The 25403-nt window shown below is 38.5% G+C and overlaps 1 protein-coding gene across 13 annotated transcripts in view; it reads left to right on the top strand.

Moving 5' to 3' along the window:
* TRPM6 (transient receptor potential cation channel subfamily M member 6) overlaps window positions 1–25403 on the top strand; it is a 192318-nt gene that overhangs the window by 90142 nt on the left and 76773 nt on the right. For all 13 annotated transcript variants that reach the window (XR_012332562.1, XR_012332552.1, XR_012332553.1 and 10 more), the window contains exons 25-32: window positions 2593–2725; window positions 10211–11343; window positions 11489–11601; window positions 15590–15713; window positions 18812–18903; window positions 20227–20285; window positions 22126–22151; window positions 25078–25128. Coding sequence is in view for 1 of the 13 variants with exons in the window: in XM_073806224.1 (XP_073662325.1) it covers window positions 2593–2725; window positions 10211–11343; window positions 11489–11601; window positions 15590–15713; window positions 18812–18903; window positions 20227–20285; window positions 22126–22151; window positions 25078–25128 (1731 nt within the window). In the remaining 12 variants the exon portion in view is untranslated. The remainder of the gene's footprint in view (window positions 1–2592; window positions 2726–10210; window positions 11344–11488; window positions 11602–15589; window positions 15714–18811; window positions 18904–20226; window positions 20286–22125; window positions 22152–25077; window positions 25129–25403) is intronic.

Below are 25403 nucleotides of genomic sequence, written 5' to 3'. Positions count from 1 at the left end.
TGGATGTGTAAAGGCTTTTTGTCACCTGGAAAACCCCGTGTTTTTACTCTGCTTAGCTGGGAAGATGTCAGAATAACTCCTAGAGAGTAGTCAGAGTGACCCATACTTATTTCCCTGTTGTTGAAGATGGACTCCAAATTGAAAGGATACAGAAGGTCTTGTGGACTAAGGGAAATAGATAAACCAGACTTTGCTTAGTTTATTCACCAGAATCATGGCTCTCTGGTTCTCTACTCTACTGAATATGGAGATGATTCTTTATAGATATTTCATATTTTCAAGAACTTCAACTCAGGATGCAGAAATGTGGATTGTCTTTTTTTTTTTTTTGGGCAAAGCTTAACTCGACATATTTTGAGATTTTCCTAGTTCACTTTGCTTATCCATATGTAGCATGATATGACTGTCATACTAATTGTCATAAGAGAACATTCCTTCTTGTGGTTCAGAGATCTTTCGTAGTTCCTCTAGGCCCGCTGGTACTAGGCCCATTTCTAGATAATTCCTAGATATAGAGGAAATGGATAGCATAAATTCACAATCCTTTATCTCAATCCCTAAATTCGAAATACATTTGAACATGGAAAGTCTTTTTCTTCGTAAGTTGGAGAAAGACTCATTTGGACAGAAGAGGCTAACGGGACTAATGTAAGCCATTTATCCTCTTTATCCCTTGTAGTATGGATATTCATTGATTTTTGCTGCAGAAATGATGTGTTTGATTTCAGGGTATTGCCCTAGCTACAACTAGGGATTTTACTTCATTTATGGCATATGCACTATATTACCTTTCCAAAACTAGAAAACTTCTGATTTCTGAAATGGACTGGTTCCAGGAGTTTCAGATAAGGGATTGTGGACTATTTACACATTTCGGTGGGCCCTTAGGAGGACAGATGTTATCACAAGGTTGACAGGGTGACATGCTTTTGCTCCTGTAGTTGAGTAGTTGGCTCCGTGAAGTATTTTCTTCTCTTGAGTCACTTGGTGATTTATTTTTCTTTTCCATTTCTTTCCCCTAAGCGATTCAGCCTTTATATGGAAGTCAAAGCACAACTGAAGTTAATTTAAAGGCTTATAATAATATTATAATTTCCCGGCTTCTAATGGAGTGCCATCCGAGAACAACTGTAATCTAACAGGAGAGTGTGAACCACTTGAGAGATCCTGGGATGAGCTAGGATTTGGCCCCGTTTTCTAGTACCATAACAAACAACGCTTTCCTGGGCTTACCTTGATCTGAGCTTATAGGATGATTTTGGTATAAAACTCGAGGAAATATTCTGATGGACAGAGGTACATTCACCCTGAACTCTGGGAAATTCTTGAATTTTTGTGAGATTGCCTTTGATTCTCTGTATTGAGGATCAAGACGTTTGCACATGGGGAAGCAGTGCCACCTGGTGGACAGTCACAAGAACGTGCCACATACTGCAAGCTGCACCTATCATTGGAACTGCTCTGTGGGTTGTTTGCTCTCAGGAATCCACAGAAGGCTCAAATCATACAATTCTAAAGTTCCTTACTCATACAAGATTCTTTAATGCAAACACACATTTAGAGTTGAGCGGGGATGGGGGTTTTTTTGGTGTCTGAAAGGTGCTTCCAAGCCATAAAAATCAGAAAACATTATACCTTTGAGTTGTGAACACCTTTTATGGCTGAGTAGTTTCTTTTAGTCATCTTTTAAAATGAATATTTTTGTCTCTCATTTTATTGGAAAATTACAGAACATTTGCATTTCTAATAAATTCTGGAGAACTTTAATGGTTCTTTTTTTTTTTTTCCTAATTTAGGTGAAATGATTGAAGGAAGAGGGTATTCCAATTTTACCCTTTTTGCAACAGCATTTTTATATTTAACAAGGATTAGAAACTTGCTCGAAAGATAATGCATTTTTCTGCTAGGTCAGAGTAAGAGTCAAGGTAGTAGACCAAATGTGATTGCTGAAGTTTGATGTAGAATTGCATTACTTTCATAACATCATGAAATGACTTGTCTTTTAATGAATTAATTGTAATTGTCAAGGGAGAAGTATAGCCTTGATTGGCCATTGACTCGTCATAATGTCTCTTTCTTCAGTAGAAGAACTTAGTATGTACAAACTCAGTGTATATATAAACTCAGTGCAACGAGGTAACACTTTCTTATACTTACTGGATTAATTTCAACAGACTTTGACTTCTTCTAACCTTGATTTTAACCTGTAGGTTACTTATTGTCATTTTGACAGATAAACCAGTTGGTGGAGGAACTTCCATTTGCATATAAATGTGGTGAATTTTTATGTGTAAAAGTATTCTAATTTAAGAAAATATTGAAGATGAAGTATCTGTTCCACGAGTCACCTTCAAATTCCCACATCTGTTTATAGGACAAAAAGGAAAGACCCAGCCTGGTGTTTCCAGTTATTTCTACATAGTGCTTCCCAATTAATATTAGGAATACAGTGTGACAAGGCAGCAAACTATTATCGTGCAAGCTATGGTTTTATCCATTTTTAATACCAATGGAAGAAAAGTCAGACACTGTATCAGCTTCCTGTGGAGGATGAATAATGATTCTTTTTATGCACTATACTTATTTCCATAGAACTCTACCTGAGTAAGGAGGATCTGAAAAAACTTCACAGTTTTGAAGAACAGTGTGTGGAAAAATACTTCCATGAGAAGATGGAAGGTCTGAATTGTAGTTGTGAGGAACGAATCCGAGTGACATCAGAAAGGTAAAAGTTATATATGTATTTTCACTCTCTAAACTGCTACCTAAACCTGATTCTACTAGAATGTCTGAAAAAAGTAGAAAGGTCTACTTTTAAAACCCAGAGGTTTTGATTTTCTAAAATTTCCTCTAGTATCGTATAATATTCATGCAATCAGTGCACATCTATTGAGCATCTACTATGTTCCAGGCAGTCTTCTAAGTTAGTAAAGATAAATGGTGAATAAGAGAGCAGGGGCCCTTCCTTCATAGCATTCACATTCTAGTGCGTGCATGTGGAGGGGTGGGGATGGAGTGAAGGACAAAAAAAGATATATGTAATTTAATGTCAGACAGTAAAAGAACAATGAAGGGGGAAAAAAGTAGTATAAGGGAATAGAGATGGATCGTGGTGAAGGGTCTGCTGGAGTTGGGGGTTGGGTTGGACCGCTTTGGGAGCCTGGTGTAGGAAGGTCGCTCTGAGGCAGCTGAGGAGGAGAGACTTGAGGGAGGTGGAATGGAGCAGCAAACGTGGATGCAGGTGAGTCCAGGAGCAGCAGGGTGCTGGTTGCACTGGGAATCATGGAGTCATAGTCGCGGGGTGCCTGACTAGCACTTGTGCAGTGGAGTTGAGGGCAGATTCACTGAAGCGTGTGGAGGGTGAATAGAAGTAGAGACAGTGATTAGAGGCAGATTTTCTAAGAAGTGTTTCTCTGAAGGGAGGTAAAGAGGGGTATGGGGACATGGTGCGGTTCTTTTGTTTCATGTGGAGATAATAAAAGTAATATATTTGTTACTGGAAAAGATCTAGCAGCAGGAGCCGGAGGGAGGAGGTGATTTGCTGAGTGAAGTCCTCAGGAAGGGCAGTTAACGGTGGGGGCCAGGAGAGAATATGGAGAGTGCTCCAGAGATGCAGCCAGGCTGCGGGAACGCAGTTCTCACGGCAGTCATCAGCTGAGGGTGTCTGTGGGTGTGTGTGATTTGGGGGGGCCGTTCAGAGGCTTGAGGAAAGAGGAGGCGTGTTGGAGAAAGTGGACAGATGTAGAAGCTCGTAGGTCAAAGCTGCTGTTCATGTGCCACTAATCGCAGGTACACAGCACTGGATCAAAATATGGACTGCATGTGATTGTATGCATTTAAAAAATTTAGAAATAATTGACATATTATGTTAGTTTCAAGTATACAACATAATGATTCGATATTTGTATATTGTGAAATGATCACCACAGTGAGTCTCGTTAACGACCATCACCATACAGTTTTTTTTCTTGTGATGAAGTGTTCAAGGTCTACTCTCTTAGCAACGTTCAAATGTACAATACAGTATTATTAACTAAGTCCCCGTGATTATATGCATTTTTTAAAACGCAGCATTGCTTTCTTAATTGGAAGCACATTGGCAGAAGTTAAATGTGTTCTCTTACTTTTGAATACACACGGACCTGACTATGAAATGTTATACCTAATTATGCATATATATTTTCTGATGTCCAAATAGATAGATAGTGAATCCTTAAATATGGCTTTATTTGAAATTGAATCACCTTAAGAACTTTCTAAATGGTCACCTTGGGCGTATGACTTATTTCTGAACTTTTAAAATTAATACCATATTTATGTAAATATATTTTAGGTAGCTGATTGAATTTCAGATCAAATTTTAATAGTGAGGAAAAAATCGAGTATCAAATAACAATTTGTGAACCCACAACATTCTATTTTACTTAAATAATATCTTTAGGCCAAAACTCTGTGAGCTTCCTTCTTTCCCTTTCGCCTTTCCACACGTTCTGCCTCCTTTGTAGCTATGCTCATTGAGGCCTGCGGGCCAGCTTGGTTCTGCTTTGTATATGTACCCAGATAGGAGTTTACAGAGCCGGCATGAAGTCCTGCTTCTAGCTATGTGTACTTGGGCAAGTTTACTCTGGGCCTTGTTTTCTTCTCTGTAAAATGGACACAAAAATAGACCTACCTTTTAGGGTCGTTGTGAGGATTCCATGGGATAATATAGATGAACCGTGTGGCAGTGTGCTAATGGATAGTAAGGGAGTAGTGAAAGTTATCTATTATTATGTAAAATTAGGCTCCAATTTTGTGAGTATAATTTCTTCTAAAATACATATTCCCTTCCAAACCTTAAGAAAAGGGATGTAAATAGATAAGATGGGTCAAGATAGGCACCTCCGCCCCCCAGTATTATGCACTGGAACAAGGTCATGGAGAGCCCTTCACTTTACACTATAAACTAAGGAAAAATTTTAGATGGTCAAACAGATTTACCTTCTAGGTTGTTAGCATATGGATTTGAGGAGTCAGAATTGGAACTAGGGAGACCGCTCGAGAGATTGATCCAACACACAGATGACGCCCAAGGACTAGCCAAATTGGTGGTGGCATTGAGAGAAGTCCATTTGGTCTGCTGTAACAAAATACCGTAGACTGAGTGCCTCATAAGCTGCAGAAAGCTACTGCTTACAGTTCTGGAGGCTGGAAGACTGAGATTAGGGGGCAAGGACGGTCAGGTGAAGGCCCTCTTTGGGATACAAACTTCTCATTGTGTCCTTACATGGTAGAAGGGGCTAAGGAGCTCTATTGGGGTCTCTTTTATGAAAAGTAGAGCACTGATCCCATTCGTGAGGGCTCCACTGTTATGACCCAATCACCTCCCAAAGGCCCCACCTACTAATACCATCACTGTTGAGGCTTAGGATTTCAACGTGAATTTTAGGTGGGGACACAAACATTTAGGCCATAGCAAAGAGGATAAAGGCATATTTAGAGAGGACAATTCAAGAGGTGAGTTAAGGATTGGCTGTGGCAGTAAAGGAGAGAATGAAGTCCAGGATGACTCATATCTGTAGCAGGGTAATTAGGTGAAAGGTGGCACTAAAAGATAAAGAGTACAAAATGCATGGCAGGGAGGGTGGGGGAAAGCAATGAGGTTTAGATTTTGTTGAGCCTGAGATTCTGGTGGTGCGTTTATCCAGAGATGTCTGGAAGGCTTTACATACGTGAATCTGAAGCCCTAGGGCAAAATTTGAACTGGACAAGGAAATTTGGGAGTCATCTGCGTATTTTAGGAAAATAAAATAATGACAGAGGAAGCGCTCATGCTCAGGAAGCAAGTGGAGTGAGGAGACTCAGTGGGTTGAGGGTCTCACCCTGAGAGGTGTCAACACCTGTATAATGGACCGAGGAAGAGGAACTAATGGAGAAGACTAAAAAGAATTGATCAGAAGAGTATAACGAAAACCAGGAGAAGGTAGTATCACGAGTCAAGTGAATACAGAATGAAAACTGGAGAACCAAGACATTAAAAAAAGTAATTTAATAATAATAATTAGTAATAATAATACTAATAGTAAACTGAACACCAGTAATCATCATATGCTATCACATTTATCTTGAATTTTTTTCTTGGGATTTGAGTAGAGAAGGATTAGATGGTAGATGGTTATGTAGCTTCTGAAAAATATTCTAGATGCTTTCAAGGGCTCTAGTATTTGATTATGAAGCCCTAATTTAACTTCAAAACACAGTCGATCAATTTTCCTTCTTGATAGAGCTATCTCACCAGCCCTCTTTTTACATGGTTGTCCTTGTTGAGGTCATTCTGGGGAGCTTGTAAATGAAGTATGGGAGAGAGGGAAGAATATTTTCCAGTGGTAACTCAGCAGTAGTTTGAAGAGGGAGCGAAAGGAAGTTAGGAAGATATTTGCATGTTTGCCTAACTCTGAAGAAGAGATTACCTATATCTTTACAGAGTTAAGTGAATTGTAAAAAAGGAAGGAGAACATATTAAGGCTGTTTCATATCTTACTTTCTCTATTTGGAACGCCAGCTACTTTTTGTCCCTAGTAACATAAGCCAGTGTTTTTCCTCTCTATGTTCTATGGAGTAAGATGTTAACTAGGTATTTTTCCATATTAAGCATGTTTGGGTACGTCATATTTGGGAAATACTACATTTAAAAAAAGTTTAAACACTTTATCATAATGGGCATTGTGACTCAGTAGAGTTATAGTTTGAGCTCTTCCTATAATCATTTCGCCATGAAACCTTACTGAGAAACCTTTGTGAACAACTCCCAGCATGGAAAATGTGGGTGCAATTCATTTACCCCTTCACGGGACTCTAGGACCCCAATAGAACTTTGCCTGGATCCCTGCTGAGTTGCTGAGAGGTGCTGGAGTGCAGTGGTTAATGCCATTGTATATGGAGTCACACTCTCTGGCTTTGAAGCCTCACTCTGTCATTGACCATGTGACTGGCCATGTGACCTCTTTTCATGAAGGGATAGTAGGGTGGTCATGTGGATTAAATAAAATAATGTAAAATGCCTGGCACATAATGAGTGCTCAGTGAATATTATGATTATCATGATGATTATACTTGTTATAATTTCATTTTACAATATCTGGTCCAGAGACCCACAATGAAATAATAACCGTACTGGTTTTCCCACCACCCTCAAACCTTGCACAAAGGAAACTAAAATTACGAGAATTTCTTTTACATGTCAGAATGACTAAAAGACTAGATTAAATTAATGTAGATGGTAGCTGAGGGATATAATTAAAATATATTTCATAGGACATTGAGCTTTAGAAAAGAAGTGCCTTTGAAAGCAAGAGGACCTGATTTGAGAGTGACCCGGTTATTTGCCTAAGTCTCTATTGTAGCAATGTTACCTGTGCTGTGAATAGTTGCTGGTGTCTGTTGTATCCCTTCCATGTGACTGCTGCTAATGGAACTTAATGAGTTTCCATTACTGCTGTTTGGACTGTACAGTTTTTGAATTAGTTGAAACAGTGCACTAGACGGAGAGGCTCTAATTAAGCATATTTGGAAGGGAATATGCATATATTTTGTTCTCTTTTCTTCATCATCCTTGCCAATTCTAGGTTTATAGGTTCCAGAAGGTCAAGAAGCCTTTACTAAGGCGCTACTGAGTTATAGAAGTTGAAGCAAGAAAGAGAGGGTTCCACCCACATAGGTGATAATCAAAATTATACCATCCTCTTTATTCTTTAACTCCTATCTACAAAGCTTCCAGGAAGAAGTGGAAGATTTCTCAATCCATGTGACTTGAGATATATTCTAGAGAGGGGATGTCTAACACTATTTTGAGAAGTGCTTGCTACAGCTGAGTGCTAAGCTCTTCATGGTATAATTACTGCTTTTCCCAGCCCTCAAATAAGACTGGGGGCAATTTGTTATTTCTGCATACGGTCATGTCAGCCATGAAACTGTTGGTTTCCTCCCTTGCAATTTTTCACTTTATTCCTGTTTATCAAAGATTTTCATTATGGGGAAATTGGAAAGTATACTCCTTCCTCCAAATAAAAGAATGAAACAGGGAGAAAAGGAAGAAAAAAATGTCACAAGCTAGAGTCCACTGTGAAAAATGTGGTCTTTTTCCATTTAGTCTTCCAGATATTTTTAGTTAAAATTATACAGGTTTGCATTTTGTCCCCCTACCCACCTTACACATCAAAAACATTTCTCCAAGTAATTAAATATTCCTTGTAAACATATTTTAATTTTTACTGTTTCTTGACTTACAAAGTTTTTATCACAAATTTAGAAGTATATAATGCAGAACACCACAGACATCCACATCCCCACCCCTGCTGTCAGAAATAGACAAAGAAAATGACTACTAACAATGTAAGTATGATTTTTAATGGCTGCATAATATTCTATCTCATCTGTCTGCCTTAGCATAGTAAAATTCCTGCCTCTTTATTTGTCTTGGCTATTTGAACATTCCAATGTTGCATCCCTGCCAACCTTGAGTCACTAAATCTCTTTTTAAAAATTTGCTAGATTAAAAAAATGTCACAGTGTAGACGAACTCATTGTTGTCTTATTTTTATTGATAATTTCTCTGCTTACCTAATGAGATTGGATATTTTACCACGTTTCATTCTCTTTTGTGAATTATCTATTCATGTCCTTTGGGGTCTTTGTATTATTTTTCCTCAACAATTTGTAAAAACTTTTGACTATTTAGGGGATACAAACACCTCACTGTATTTGTTAGAATAATTTCCTGTTTGTTTTTTGTTTTCAAATTTTGTGTTTTATTTTCATGTGTATGAGTTTCATTTTATGTAACCACAAAATATGTATTTTGTAATTTATTTTATTGATTGTTAAGCTTAGATAACTGTATTAATTTCCTAGGGCTGCCATAATAAAGTAAACTGGGTGTTTACTGGGTGTCTTACAACAACAGAAAACTGGGTGTCTTACAACAACAGAAAACTGGGTGTCTTACAACAACAGAAATTTGTTATCTCACAGTTCTGGAGGCTAGAAGTCCGAAATTACGATGATGGCAGGTCCATGTTTTCTCTGATGGCTCTAGGGAAGAACTCTTTCCTCGCCTCTTCTAGCTTCTGGTGTTTGCTGACACTCCTTGGTGTTCCTTGGCTTGTAGACTCATCACTCCAGTCATAAGGTGGTCTTCTCCCTGTGTATCGTCACACTGTCTTCCCTCTATGTCCAAATTTCCCTTTTTTATAAGGATATGAGTTGTATAGGCTTATGGCACACCTTAATGATCTTATTTTAACTTGATTACCTCTGTAAAGACCCTACTTTCAAATAAAGTCACATTCTAGGAGTACTGGGGGTTAGGATTTCAACATACCTTTTGGGGCGGTGGGGAGGACACAAAACAAAACCTATCCCCGTACAGAGGTATTTACAGAGATATATACAGATATATTTTCTTTGTTCTTTCTAATTCTCTAAATGAAATCAATTGTTACATTTAATTTGACTCTACTTGCAATTTACTTTTGTACTTGCATAGCTGAAGGTGCCTTGTGTTGCTTTTACATGAATCAATGGGTAGACATCATAATTTTGGGTTAAAGTATTCAAAGTCATTTAAAAATTTGCCTCGGGCTTTCTCTGAATGTAGGTCTTTTAAAATGGGTTTTGTTTGAAAGTTGGGATGCCTGGTTGTACTGTAGACTTGGAATATTATTCTAAAAGATCTGTAATTTTTTTTTCTAATTATGTATTTGCTTATTGATTCTGTTCCTATCATTCTAGTTTCTTCCTCAGGATTTCCTTTCTCTACCAAAATAGCACAGTGCTGGACAATAAGAGATATTAAAATGTTTGCCTTGTAAATTAATGAATATCTTAATGAATACAAATGGGCTGATTGATGAGATGATTGAAGGGATAACTAGCAGGAAGCTGGAAATGTGACTCTGAAATATTGGAGAGAAATAAGGGGTAGAAATACAATTTGTGATTTTCCTTATTAAGGTGATAGTGGGAATTACAGGAGTGGGTGAGATCACCTGGGATGAGAGTATGTGTTGGATAGAGAAGAAGGCAGGAGACAGACCTAACTTTGGGAAGCGGCTTAGGCTGAGGAGCCACCTAAGGATGGAAGCAGGACAGGAAGAGAGTAAGGCAAGTTCCCACTTACTGTGTTTATTGGCTTACTGTGCTTATTGGTTTTCTCCCTCCCTTTTTACCTTAGGGTTACAGAAATGTGCTTCCAACTGAAAGAAATGAATGAAAAGGTGTCTTTCATAAGGGACTCCTTATTGTCTTTGGACAGCCAGGTGGGACACCTGCAGGACCTCTCTGCCCTTACAGTGGATACCTTAAAAGTCCTTTCCGCTGTTGACACCTTACAAGAGGATGAGGCCCTCCTGGCCAACAGAAAGCATTCTACTTGCAGAAAACTTCCCCACAGCTGGAGCAATGTCATCTGTGCAGAGGTTCTAGGCAGCCTGGAGATCTCTGGAAAGAAGAAATACCAGTGTTATAGCATGCCCCCTTCTTTGCTGCGGAGCCTGGCCAGAGGCTGGCATCCCCCACGAGTGCAGACAGGGCCCTTTCTTGAGATTACAGACAGAAAGTTTTCAAATGTAAGAGATGACCAGGAAGAGCAAGAAACAGAAAATAGTATAGTTGCTTCTGGGGTGTCCCTGAACAGGCAAGCACACCCAAAGTATGGCCAATTTCTCCTGGTCCCTTCTCATCTAGAGCAAGTTCCTTATTCTGCAGAAACCAACTTGCCTCTGTCCAGACCATCTTTGGAAGCAGGTACAGATGTGCTGGCAACTGAACATGTCACCCAGAGTGCAGTCCCTGTTCATCTGATGTGGCAGACCCCGGTTGTCTCAGCCCAGGGCTCAGTGGTGGAAACCAAGGAGCAGTATGAGTCACTTGCTCAGTTACCAGCCAGACAAGACAAGGAGGAGCAAGTGCTACCCACATTGATTTGCACACCTGCACCCGTTAAAGTGACCTCCCTCCCTTCCCAAGTCAAGAGCATGCAAACTGGAGGTGGATATGTGAACTGGGCATTTTCAGAAGGCGATGAAACTGGTGTGTTTAGCACCGAGAAACAATGGCAAACCTGCTTGGCCTCCACTTGTAACTGTGACTCCAAACAGAGTGAACAATGTCAGAGGCAGATCCGGGACAGATCCCTATCTGATAACTCAACAAGATTGGCCCAGAGGGATTGCTCAGAGGTGGGACCATGGCTTCAGCAAAACACATCCCTTCGGATCAGTCCCCTTCGTAGAGACAGGCCCTTCATTAGGAGTCAGAGTTTGAGATTGCACAAAGAGGAGAAATTGAAGATCTGTAAGATTAAAAGTAAGAAGTAAACATATTTACAACCAGTATTAAATTCTTGCATTGCTACCATTCTCATTCTCCCCATTCTGTCAGTCCTTTCTGTGAAACAAAATGGTTCCGCCTACCATCTTACACTTTCTCATGTAAATCATTTCCCTTACAGATCTTTCAAAATCCTCAGAGATAGGACAGTCAAAATGGATCAAAGCAAAAATGCTAACCAAGGATAGGAAATTGTCAAAGAAAAAGAAGAAAACACAAGGACTACAGGTGCCAGTAAGTGTCTTTTGTGTTTTTGGCAATTGAGGTAGTATCCTAACTTAGCTTGGTTTTTCTCTATTCTAAAGTGCCACGTACACAAAATAGCATTGTCCTGGAAGGAATGAAGATGAAAATTTAAGAGTCAGCAAAGTGGATTTGCCACAATTCATTTGTCAACTCATATGTTGAAAGACATTTGTGTTATTTTCAGTTTTTGGCTATTCCAAAGAAAGCTGTTATGAACATTTGTGTACAAGTCTTTGTGTGGACATACGTTTTAATTTCTCTTTGGTAAATATTTAGGAGTGGAATGCTAGAGTCTTATAGTAAGTATCTGTTTAATTTTAGAAGAAACATACATCCCCACCAGCTTATGAGTAGTAGTTTGAGAGTTCCAGTGGTCCACATCCTCACCAATCCTTAGTATGCTCAGTCTTTTTAATTTTAGCATATTAGTGGGTGTGTAGTGGTATCTCACAGTTGTTTTGTTTGCATTTCCATAGTGACTAGTGCTGCTAGGTATCTTTTCATGTGCTTATATTCCATCTGTATATCTTTTTTGGTGACATATCCATTCAAATCTTTTGTTCATTTAAAAAATTGGGTTGTGGGACTTCTCTGGTGGTGCAGTGGTTAAGAATCCGCCTGGCAGTGCAGGGGACACGGGTGCGATCCCTGGTCCGGGAAGATCCTGCACGCTGCAGAGCAGCTAAGCCCGTTCACTACAACTACTGAACTTGTGCTCTAGAGCCCATGAGCCACAACCACTGAGCCTGCGCACCACAACTACTGAAGCCTGCGAGCCCTAGAACCCATGCACTGCAACTACTGAAGGCCATGCGCTCTAGGGCCCACGTGCTGCAACTACTGGGTCCATGTGCTGCAACTACAGAAGCCCACGTGCCTAGAGCCTGTGCTCTGCAACAAGAAACCACCACAGTGAGAAGCTTGTGCACTGCAACGAAGAGTAGCCCCCGCTCGCAACAGAGGAAAGCCCGCACACAGCAACAAAGACCCAACACAGGCAAAAATAAATAAATAAATAAATAAATAAATAAAATTGGGTTGTTTGTCTTGTTAGGTTGCAAGAGTTTTTTTTTTTTTTTTAATTTTTATTTCTTATTCTAGATATAAGCCGGTTTTTGGATATATGTTTTGCAAATATTTCCTCTCGGTGGCTTGCCTTCTATTTTTCATAAATGTCCTTGAAAACATAGGACACTTTTATTTTGATGAAGTCCAATATTTGACTTTTTTCTTTCATGTCTATGCTTTTCATATCATATTTAAGAAATTTTGCCAAACCCAGGATCACTAAGAGTTTCTCTTACGTTTTCTCCTAGGAATTTTATATTTTATATTTAGGTTTATATATTTCTGATTATTTGTTGGTGGTATATAGAAATATAATTTTTAAAATATTGATTTTGGGGCTTCCCTGGTGGCGCAGTGGTTGAGAGTCTGTCTGCCGAAGCAGGGTACACGGGTTCATGCCCCAGTCCGGGAAGATCCCACATGCCACGGAGCAGCTGGGCCTGTGAGCCATGGACGTTGAGCCTGTGTGTCCAGAGCCTGTGCTCCGCAACGCAAGAGGCCACAACAGTGAGAGGCCCACATACCGAGAAAAAAAAAAAATTGATTTTGTATCCTACAACCTTGCTAAACTTACTTATTTGTTTGAGTAGTTTTTTTTTTTGTTACTTCTTTAGAATGTTCTATGTAAATGATCAAGTTATCTACAAATGAAAATACTATTACTTTTTCCTTTCAAATCAGGATGTATTTTATTCCTTTTTCTTGCCCAGTTACATTGGCTAGTACCTCTAGTACAATACTGAATAGAAGTGGTGAAAGCAGGTAGCCTTTCCTTGTTTCTTCTCTTTAGGCGGAAAGTATTTAGTCTTTTAGCAGTAAGTATGATGTTAGCTGTAGGGTTTTTATTTGGATGTCCTTTATCAGGTTGAAGAATTTGCCTTCTATTCTTACTTTTCTGAGAATTTTTATTATTAATAGATATGACATTTGTCAAATGCTTTTTCTGTGTCAACCTGTATGGTCAGATGGTTTTTCATTTTTATTGTGTTAATATGATGAATTATATTAATTAATTTTATAATGTTAGAAGTAATGTTTAGAATATTAAATCAGCCTTGCTGGGATGAACCACAACTGGTCATGATGTATTATCTTTTTTAGATGCTGTATTCATTTTGCTAACATCTTGATACAATTTTATTGCATCTTTTTTCTTGAGAAATATTTATCTTTAGACCTCTCTTCTTGTAATATCTTTGTCTGGTTTTGGTATCAGGGTGATGCTGGGCTTATTGACTGAGTTGGGAAGTGTTTCTTCTTCTTCATTTTTCTGGGTGAGTTTGTATAGATATTATTTAAATCTTACTTATTTGGTAGAATCAACAGTGAAACCTTCTTTGTGGGAAAGTTTTAGCTACAGATTCAATTTCTGTAATAGATATAGGGCTATTCAGGTTATGTGATTCTTCTTGAGTGTGCTTTGTGTCTTTTGAAGAACCTGTCCATTTAAGGTTTTAAATTTATTGGCATAAAGTTTTTTATAATATTATCTTATTATCCTTTTATTGTCTGAGAGATCTGTAGTGACCTCACTTCTCTCTTTCCTAATATTTTATATTTGTGTTTTCTCTTTTTGTTTTATGATTAGTCTGGCTACAGGTTTATCTGCTTTATTGATATTTTCACAGAACCAGCTCTTGGTTCATTGATTTTTCTTTGAATTCTATTTCATTGATTTCTGCTCCTTATTATTTCCTTTGTTCTGTTTACTTTGGGTTTAATTAGCTCCTTTTTTGTTTTTGTTTTCTTTGCTAGTTTGTTAAGGTAGAAGCCTTGGTCGTTGATTTGAGACTTTCTTCTTTTCTAGTGTAGGCATTTAGTGCTATAAAATTCCTTCTAATCATTGTTCTAGCTATATCCTACAGATTCTGATATGTTATGTTTTCATTTGCATTCAGTAAATCTTTTTGTTTATTGTTAGGAAGCCTTAGATCTGAGTTGACAATTCTGCAGGACTTCACTTTTCATGATCTTAATGCCCTGCTTCATTTTTCTGTTCTACATGTATTTTTCCATATAATAACATGTGTGCATTTTTCAAAGCACCTCAACTCTTTTTAGAGTGAGAAGCAGAAGCAAAAAGATAAATATTGAATCAATTATGTAACATCACCTTTTGGAGGAGAGACTTAGCTTTGATAAAGACTCTTCTTTCAGGGAAAATGCCACGAATTGCTGGGACCCCATAAAATATGAATTTAAATAGAATTATTTTGGAAATAGTTAAAATGGCCAGAGTTAAACTAGAAATTATAACTGAGCTCAAGTACTATAACTTGCATTTATTTGTTGTCCTGTAGTTTGTCAATTTACCTCATTTCTTATCTGTCCCTGGGAAGAACATAAGGCAGCCATTATTATTGGCTATCTATTATTTTAAGGATGAAGGGAATGGAGCTCATAGACATTACATGATTTTCCCAGTTCATATAGCTTCTAAGTGACAGAGCTAGAATTCTAACAAGTTCTTTTGGATCCAACCCTTACATTTTTGTTGTTTTGCTCTCTACCAGTAGTTCTCAAACTGTGGTCTCCCATCAGCTTTAGCACCACCTGGAAACATACTAGACATACAAATTCTCCCTCCCCCCGAAGACCTACTGAATCACAGATCCTGAGGGTGGGACCCAGTGATCTGTGGTTTAACACAGTCCTGGGTGATTCTGATGCACACTCAAGTTTAAGAACTGCTCCCCACCCTGGTTCTCAATCATGACTGCAGATAGAAAAGTCACATGGATGCTTGGGTCCTGCCAGCATGAGTGATGGAAGTTCAAACCTTCAGGGTGATTTTAATGTGCAGCCAATGTTAACAACCACTCCTCTTCAACATAGTACCTCTATTAATGTGATACAAAACGTATTCAGATTAATGTCACTGTGTTCCAACGAGTGTTTTTCTCTCCAGGTCATAACAGTCAACACCTGCTCTCAAAGTGACCAACTGAACCCAGAGCCAGGAGAAAATAAGATCTCAGAAGAACAGAATTGCAGCAAGAACTGGATTCCGGTGTCCAAATTTAGTCAGATAAGTATGTAACAGTCTACACTCTTGAATCCTAAAAATTCTGGTAGTGTTTTCTCAGGGTATGATCTTTAGACCAGTGGCGGTCCCTGCTGTTCTTTCAAGTGGGAGATGAGAGAATGACCACACTCTCTTAGGAAAATAGCTCTTTTCTGGTTTTAGTTTTTATGAAGGGGATGCAATTTCCATTTGTTTAATGGAATAGTTTTCAGAATTTAGAAAAGAAAAATTAAAATTTAGATAGTCTCATATTCAGAGCTGTTGAATCTGGATCAGAGAGTATTCATTTAGTCTTATTTATGGGTGGGGTTGTCTAATTTTACAAATTCTTTAAAGTTCAAGTGACATTGATATGAGCCTTTACACAGAATTCAGTGGATTGAGTTGTAGTTGGTTATTTACTACTGCTTACGTATAGTGTTTGTTCCACTGGCAAATATCCCTTAAGCTTAATCATAATGATGTTTGTAGAGGATAGAAGACAGATCAATGAGCTAGGAACGAAGACTGTGAGCTAGGCATAGAATGTGAAATAAGCCTGGGTATATGAGGGCAGATTATGAATTGAGAGCAATGAACTGAACATTGAACTTCTTGCATTTGATAGTAAGAGAACTTTACTCATTTTTAAACAGAGGGGACTATGTGATTAAGGAGTCATAAATATTTTAAATTATTTGAAACACTAAACTTAAGGTACAAATAGATATTGTATTGAAATCTATGTTACTATGCTTCTTTAAAACTTTGTTTGCTCTATGGTCACTGGTTTTCAACCAAGGGGTGATTCCGCCTCCACAACCAACAATGTCTGAAGACGTAAGACATTTTTGGTTGTCACAACTGAAGGAGGGGCAGTTGCTCTTGGCATCATTTTTACATAAATTATTTATGTTTTTTAAAAATATATAAAAGATATGGTTGATATAATATTGTATTATTTTTAGGTGTACAATGTAATGGTTTGATATATGTATGTGTTGAAAATGATTACCAAAAAAAGTTAACATCCATCACATAGTTACAATTATTTTTTCTTATGATGAGAACTTTTAAGATCTATTGTCTTAGCAACTTTCAAATATACAATACAGTATTGTTAACTACAGTCACCATGCTGTACATTACCTCCCCAGGTATTTATTTATTTTATAGCTGGAGTTTGTACCTTTTGACCATCTTCACTCATCTCTCTCACCCTCCCATCCCCCAAATTATTTAAGTTCTTTCCAAAAAATTTCAAACTGAGAAAGATGGGTGTGGCAGGAGGGTTCTGGCAAAGAATCTCATTTAAATCTGATGATCAGAAAGGAAGAGAAGGTTTAGGGAGTTAGGCTGACTCCAGGTGCCTGGCTTGAACCACATTCTGGGTTGAGAATTTTAGTTTTTAAAAACTTGTCTGAGTTAAGAATTAATTAAAAAAAGAATTAAAAAAAATAAAATTTTGAGGGTGGGGAGGTGCCCTGTCAGGTAGATCTTTCTAAAGACAAAAAGTAAAGTTCTGAGGAAATCAACTATGAAAAGGAAAAAATTTTTTAAAAAAAGGAAAGCATAGTTTGTTTAATTTTAATACTGTGCTATCATTGAAATCATATTTATCATAATTTTATGATGTTACGAAAAATGTACATGAAATTTTTTGATTTTTCTTTTCCAGTAGCTTTTTTGCATTTCCTGTATACTTTTTTTTTTCAGCATAAAACAGTAGGAAAAAAAAATAAATGGTTATTTCCTACATTTAGACAGGAACTCTTTTTTTTTCCACATTTTTATTGGAGTATAATTGCTTTACAATGTTGTGTTAGTTTCTGCTGTACAACAAAGTGAATCAGCTATATACCTATATCCCCATATCCCCTCCCTCTTTTTTTTTTTTTTTTTCTATACGGTACGCGGGCCTCTCACTGTCGTGGCCTCTCCCGTTGCGGAGCACAGGCTCCGCAGCCATGGCTCACGGGCCCAGCTGCTCCGCGGCATGTGGGATCTTCCCGGACCGGGGCACGAACCCGTGTCCCCTGCATCGGCAGGTGGACTCCCAACCACTGCGCCACCAGGGAAGCCCTCCCCTCCCTCTTGAGCCTCTCTCTCACCCTCCCTATCTCACTCCTCTAGGTAGTCACAAAGTATCCAGTTGATCTGCCTGTGCTATTCAGCAGCTTCCCACTAGCCATCCATTTTACATTTGGTAGTGTACATATGTCAATGCTACTCTCTCACTTCATCCCAGCTTCCCCTTCCCCTGCTGTGTCCTCAAGTCTGTTCTCTACATCTGCATCTTTATTCCTGCCCTGCCACTAGGTTCATCAGTACCGTTTTTTTAGATTACATATATATGCGTTAGGGTCAGTTTCGTTCCTTTTTATGGTGGAGTAATATTCCATTGTATATGTGTGCCACATCTTCTCTATCCATTCATCTGCTGATGGACATTTAGGTTGCTTCCATGTCCTTAGCCAGGGACTCTTAATAAGTATTATTCTCAGAATTAATCCAACCAAATATTTATTAAATTATTATTGGGCACCTGCTATGTGCCAGTGACTCTGTAAGTACCAGATATAAAAAATAACAGTAATGATCCTTGTCAAGATTTTTTTAAGAGAAGGATTAAAAATTAAAACTATTGGCTGGCACTCTTTTCTATCTTTCTTTTGTTTTTGTTTTGTTTTCTTTTTTAAGTAGCCTATTGTAATGCCTGATGCAGTTGTTAAGGAAGAATTCCTAACAATTTGGACCTCAAATTTCATGTATTTTTAAATAAAGCATGGATGATAGGGTGCAAGGGAAGGTAAGTGTGCAAAAATTACTAAAGGTGTTTAATAGGAGGGCAGGTTATGGATAACTTAATTCTTTGATAGAGAAGTATAAATGGTTATAAATGTAAAGGTAACTATTGAAGAATAGAAATAGGGTGTATAGCTTTCAGCCACTTGAGTAAAGCTCAAAAAGGACAAAGGAATCTTGGTACAACTTGCTAAAAAGAGAAAGAAAACCCTATATTCCAATTTAGATGAATGCACGGTGTTCAGATCTTTTATTTGGAACTGTGATTCAAGTGTAACATGTTTTCACGTATTCTCTATTTTTTGCCTTCTTTTTAACAAGGTCTAGAATCTTACATATATCAGAAAATGAAAAGTAGAGAAACTGAACGGCATTCTGTACACGTCAGTGATCATGTAAGGCAGTCTCAAGAGGTAAAAACATTTTATTTGATATTTTAAAAGCTCAGTTTCTCACCCTTTGTCCCCCAACTTTATTCTTTGCTTGTCGTTCGCCTTTATGCAGTTTATCCACCCAGTAATTTATCCTGGGTATTTTTATCATGAAATAGAAAGAATTTAGGAATTTTTGAAACTGTTTTCGCATATATAAAAGTTGCCATGTGGAAGAAAATAAGATATTTTCAATACACTTTTAAGAGGTAGAGCTAACATCAACATATAGACTCTACTGGGAGACAGATTTCAGCCTGATTTGAGAAGGAATTTTTAGCAGTTGGAGCTTTCCAAGGATGGAACGGTTTATTTCTCGAAGTAGTAAGTGCCTCATTTAGTGTGGTTAATTAAACAGGCAAAGCAAACATCTTTGCAGATGTGTTGGAGGGGATTTGGACATTGCAGGAAAGGACTTTCAGTGTTTCTCTACCACTGATTTTGCAGTCTGTTTTTCTTAACCATTTGCAAATATGTGCCTGTTTTATTGCCATCCACCATGAGGGAAGCGTGATCTAGTTAGACTAGCCCCCCAAATCTAATCTTGGTCTTGGTTTGAATATTACCTCTATGACCTTGGGAACTATATGAATGTATACTAACAACCTCAGATGTTCTTGTAGGAATGCAATCTGTGAAAGTAAAATATAAGACTACTTGAAGGTAACTGGAGGCAGGGACCTATCTGCCCTGTCAAATCCTGGCTCTGTCACTTCTAGGTTTCAAAGCTGTATACATCAATTAACCTGTGAGCTTCATTACCTGTATCTCTAAAATGGGGTTAATGCCATCCTTACAAGACTGATAGTGGATAACAAAAATAACACCAATGAAAATGCCTAGAGTAATGCTTGGAGTATAGAAATAGAATGAGATATATTCAAGGTAACATTCTAAATAATCATCAACTGAAACAATAATCTGATGATAGGATATAATAATGTAATGGTCAATGTTTCCTGTCAACTTTGACCTTCTTTTCTTCTTTCATGTCATTAACTGATGTTATATGTTCACTCTCATTTTTGTAAAAACCGTTATGTATTACATTTTCTCTTTGATGTCCCCATAAAAGTAATCCTTTCTGTTAAGGTCAGTCATCACACCGAGTTACTCATATATTGTGCTAACATTATGCATCTTTCTAGCTTGAGTCTTGCATGTTTAGTAAGAGAAATATTGAGCCTAGAGGAAAGGAAAAAAAGAACTATACCCTCCAAGGAGTGTGTTCTGCAAATGTATTACTGGAAGCTTGGGGTGGGAGAGAGTTGGGTGAACATGTAATGACCTTTCCCTTCTGCCCAGGATCTAAGCAAAAACTCTTTGTGGAATTCAAGGAGCACCAAGGTCAATAGGAACTCTCAGTGAGTATTTCTAAATGTCTGCCTTTAAGCATCTTTGGCTTTTATTTTTTTTAACTGGATTGGGAATAAAGGTTTAATTGGGTCAGAAAAGGAGAAAAAAAAATGTGTGTCCAATGACAGTATTTTTCTTGTGTTAGCAAGAATGAAAATTATTTATTCTCCTAGTTTTCCTGTTTCTGGCAACAAGATCTCACCTTAGTGCCTTTTAAGAATATAATGATACATGTACTACTGTAGCAAATTAACCGTTTGTCTTTTTTTAAAATTTAATTTTATTTTTGGCTGGTTTGGGTCTTCGTTGCTGCATGCGGGCTTTCTCTAGTCGCAGCGAGCAGGGGCTACTCTTCGTTGTGGTGCATGGGCTTCTCATTGCGGTGGCTTCTCTTGTTGCGGAGCACGGGCTCTAGGCGCATAGGCTTCAGTAGTTGTGGCGCACTGACTTAGTTGCTCCGTGGCCTGTGAGATCTTCCCAGACCTGGGCTCGAACCTGTGTCCCCTGCATTGGCAGGAGGATTCTTAACCACCGGACCACCAGGGAAGTCCCTAACCATTTGTCTTTTTAGTGTCGGAAAAACACACATGAAATAATGAGTATCATATATTTTCTGATAGATAAGAGTGAAATTTGCATTAAAAAGTAGGAATAAATTTGTCTTGACTGAAAATAAAAAGACTTAGAATGAAGACTAAATAATTTTTTTAGTTTTTTTTTCAAAATTTTCCTTTTAGTTTATAAGATGGATCTTTTTGGTTTCTCCTTAACATCCTAAGTGTTTGTCAATGCAGTAACAAGTTGAGAAGGATTGAGACAGAGAGAAAGGAAGACAGGGCTAGAGAGAGGAGATAGAGAACTCACCTTTTTATAGACTTGAGGTTCCTCCTAGACTTTTATTTATTCAGAGAAAATTTGAAAACCAACCAAGCAAAGATTATTCTGTTTGTAGTGTTTTATGGACTTTTCCAGTTACATCATCAAATTAACCATTCTTAGAGTTATAGGAGCAGAATTCAAAAGCATCTGTACTCTACAAAGGGCCCGTTGATGCCAGGCAGGTGGAATATGGCGGTCAGTTTGCAGTCAGCTCTGTTTGAGATGGCCTTTTCTCTGGAGCTCTCAAGGTCTCTCTGTGCAAGCCTGCCTCTAGCCTTAACATGCACATGAGTTTCTTCTCCCAAAAGTTCTGTAGTTTGTGCTCATGCAGAGTAGTGGGTTATTGCAGCATGAAATTAAACAATAACTGTAATTGTACTTGCTTCCCCAAGGACCTTAAATACTGGACATATTCTTCGAATGTATTTATTCCAACTTGCCCATGGCCACTTGTGCACTTGAGCAGGGCATGTAACAATTTAAAGAGAGCTAATTTCAGCCTGTGAACATTTAGGGGCCATGTGGGCTAATGAAACTGATTTGTTGGCTTGTCCAGAGATATTCACAGACTCTTTTGTAGGCATCTGCCTTGCATAGTTCAGGAAGCCTTTAGTTTAATTGATCCAGAACAACACAAACACAGTTAAATCTTATATATGTTGTGTGATCACATAACTAATTAAAAACAAAAACCAACAACTGCTTTTCAGTTAGCTTAGGGCCTACTCAGTAAATTAATTACATGTATATCTGGTGCTCATTCTTCTATGAAAACAATTGTAGGGTTGTAAACTGTTTCTCTAAAGGTAGGGGTCAAATGTAACTGATACTCTTCCTTCAAAGTAATATATACACATGTATATACATATATACTTATAGATTGTATTATTACTGTTTCATACACTTTTCATTTCTTTGATCGTTGAAAATTTTGAAGCATTATCTAAATAACTTTAATTTTTCAAACAGGTTGAGAAGTTCAAATGGAGTTAACAGTAAGTTCTTTTTGTTTTTATTTTTGGCTACGTTGGGTCTTCATTGCTGCGCTCGGGCTTTCTCTAGTTGCGGTGAGCAGGGGCTACTATTCATGGCAGTGCATGGGCTTCTCATTGCGGTGGCTTCTCTTGTTGCGGAGCACAGGCTCTAGGCGTGTGGGCTCAGGAGCTGTGGCTCACGGGCTCTAGAGAGCAGGCTCAGTAGTTGTGGTGCATGGACCTAGCTGCTCTGCAGCATGTGGGATCCTCCCGGACCAGGGCTCGAACCCATGTCCCCTGCATTGGCAGGTGGATTCTTAACCACTGCACCACCAGGAAAGCCCAACAGTAAGTTTTTATATTTTTATTTTTTCATCTTATCAGTGGTGGGGTTTACTCTCCTGCTGTCTCAGACTTTTATAGTTCTTGAAATCCTGATTTTTGTTTACTATACAAAGTAGCAAGTTCGGTAGAAAAGTAGAAGGTTGAATGTCTTTCTCCAGATAAATCAGGAGATCTTACCTGATCTTACCTGTTACCTGTTTTTGACTGTGATTTTCTAGTTTTCTCTGTGAGTGAGGGTATAGCCACTGAGCTCATTTAGACTGTTCAACAACTCTTACTGTCATCGTTTAACACATTACTATTTAAGAACCATTCATAAGATTGTATGTGGATCTCCTTTCCTATATGTCTTCAGTGGGACTCCATGCCTCAAGTGGCTAAGTGGGACCAAGCCTACTTTGGTGAGACACCTCCCTGGTGAAGCCACTCTCATTAGCTACTTTCAAATTTCATCACAAACTGTACCTTTCCATCTTCCTGACCCCTCAATACAGACTGGGCACCTTCATCACTTATGTGAAACCTTCAGTGCCTTCCCATTACCTATAGGATGGGCTGCAAATCCCTTACTCTTTCTCAATGCTCTTGAGAGTCTGGCCCCAGTCCAAATTTCCAGGCTCATGAATGAGCCCTTTTATGCAATATTTCTTCCATGAAGAATGTGACCGCCTACCTATTACCCTCTCCACGTGGTGTCCAGAGGGCATTTTCAAATGTGGAACAAAATGTTCCACCTCCCTTCTCTGCCATCTCAGGAAATGACAACTTTATCCTTCCCGTTGCTGAGGCCAAAGTCTTGCAATCCTACTTGACTCCCATTTTCTCACATCCCCACAGCCAACCCATCAGTAAGTCTTTCAAAATATATTGAGAAGCTGATCACTCTGCTACCCCCACGTATCACTTTTCACCTCTTCCCTGGATTACAGGATGGCCTCCAAACTGTTGCTCTATTTCCAGAGAGCAGCTGGAATAACACTTTTAAACTCAAAGTCATATTGAGTCACTCTTCTGTTCAAATGGTGTTCCAGCTCACTCTGTAAAAGCAAAGTCCAAACACCGTCTACGAGGCCCTGTTGATCTGCTCCCCCTCCTTCAACTCTGGCCACTCTCTCCTCCTTAACACAGCAAGTATGGTCCTGCCTCAGGACCATGCACTTGCCATTACTTCTGCCTGGAATACTCCTCATTTATCCTTATGACTCACCCCCTCTCTTCCTTCGGGTCTTTGCTCACATTTCACCCTATCAGGGAGGTCTTTCCTAACCAACCTATATAATATAGAAGAGTAATCTCCCTGTCTCCCACGATTCCTAACTCTCTCAATATATATGTAATGTACTATAATACTATATATTTACTTATTTATTTCCTATTTCCCTTTCCTACAATGTAGGCTTTATCTGTTTTCATTACTGCTCTGTCGAGGATAGACCAATACCTGGCACGTAGTAGGTCAGTAAATATATGCTGAATGAATGTGAACAAGATCTCACAGCTCCTTAAGTGGTGAAGCCAGGATTGAAACTCAGTTTTGTCAGACTCAGATGCCCATACTCTATTTCACATTGTTTGTCTATGAAGATTCCCTAAGCCTCTATGTACACCTCTATTATATTACTTAGCAAACTGTATCGTGATTATAGTTTACCTGTATTTCATATTTGTTTTTCACTAAGGTGGGGGAGCCACATCTTATTCACATCCCTCATGCCTAGCACGACCCTTAGTGGGGGCTAAATACTTTTTTTTTTTTAATTATTGAATCGAACTTAGAAAGGCACAGTCTTTTTTGATGATCTTACCTTTTACCCAGCACCCCCAAAGGGAGGGAGTTTCTTCCCTTCCTTATCCAGCAACAAGAAGCCAGAGACATCTGTGAAATTGGGCTCCTTATGCCGCTTCCTCTACAAGGTATAAAGTAGTTGCCACCATGAGACTAAAGTTCTCAACTTTAATTTTGATTTTATGAAATGGCAAAACTGTTGCAAAGGATTTCTCTTGCGACTTGTAATTTAGGACTTGAGCAGGTAGAAGAGAACCAGTTAAACTTGCAAGAGGTGTTCCCAACACACAGTCCGTCTGTAACCAAACAAATCCCTTGCTCTCACATTCTCTGCCTCCTTCTTTGTTTCTCTTATATTCCTCTTAATGTGTTTTCATCATCTTGTTGTCATTTTAAGTCAGTGAAGTAGTGTGCTAATAACTTGGTATTAATAATGTCTTTATGTGGGTACTGCATCTTGGTAGGGAGCTCAGAGAATTGTGCTTCTGGGATGTCGTGCAACGTGATGGGCAGCCGAGTGCCTTCTGCAGCACAGAGGTATAATTGGTTCAAAGGAAATACATCTTTGAGGCTAATATTACCTGTCTTTCTTCAATTCCCTATATAAATATGTTTGGAGACATTGCATTGATGATTGGAAGCTGTCAGGATACCATGCACAATAATGTGGTTAAAGAATATTAGGCAATCTTTTTCGAAAACCGAGAAGCCATTGTGATTAACCCGTTCAATAATAACTTTGCAGGCAATATATTCATAAACATGTATTTACCTCCAGCCAAGTAATTAAGATGCCAATCTTCTCTGTAATTTCAGGAATCTCAACCTCCTTAAAAAGCCCTCAAGAGTCTCACCATCATTATTCAGGTAGGATGCCTGTGTACATAGACATGTCAATGGAGCTAAATGTCTGTGATTCTGCATTTGGAAACAGAAACACTGGTGAATTTGTGGTGTTGTTATGGCTCCAACTTGAAAAGTTGTTGTTCACTCTGATGAGAGAACATTCAGATTTCTTAACTTGGGAAAACAAGTTTTTAGGATTTAAGAGAATTTGGATTTAAAAAAAAATGTGTGTATTGGTAAGTTCCAAATTGTAAGGAGGAAAGACGACCTTGAGATCTGAAAATTCCTTACGAGGT

Source organism: Tursiops truncatus, chromosome 6, assembly GCF_011762595.2.
Source record: "Tursiops truncatus isolate mTurTru1 chromosome 6, mTurTru1.mat.Y, whole genome shotgun sequence".
NCBI classification, from domain to species: domain Eukaryota; kingdom Metazoa; phylum Chordata; class Mammalia; order Artiodactyla; family Delphinidae; genus Tursiops; species Tursiops truncatus.
Note: the sequence above shows the minus strand (reverse complement) of the source record. Positions and strands in the feature narration are given on the sequence as shown.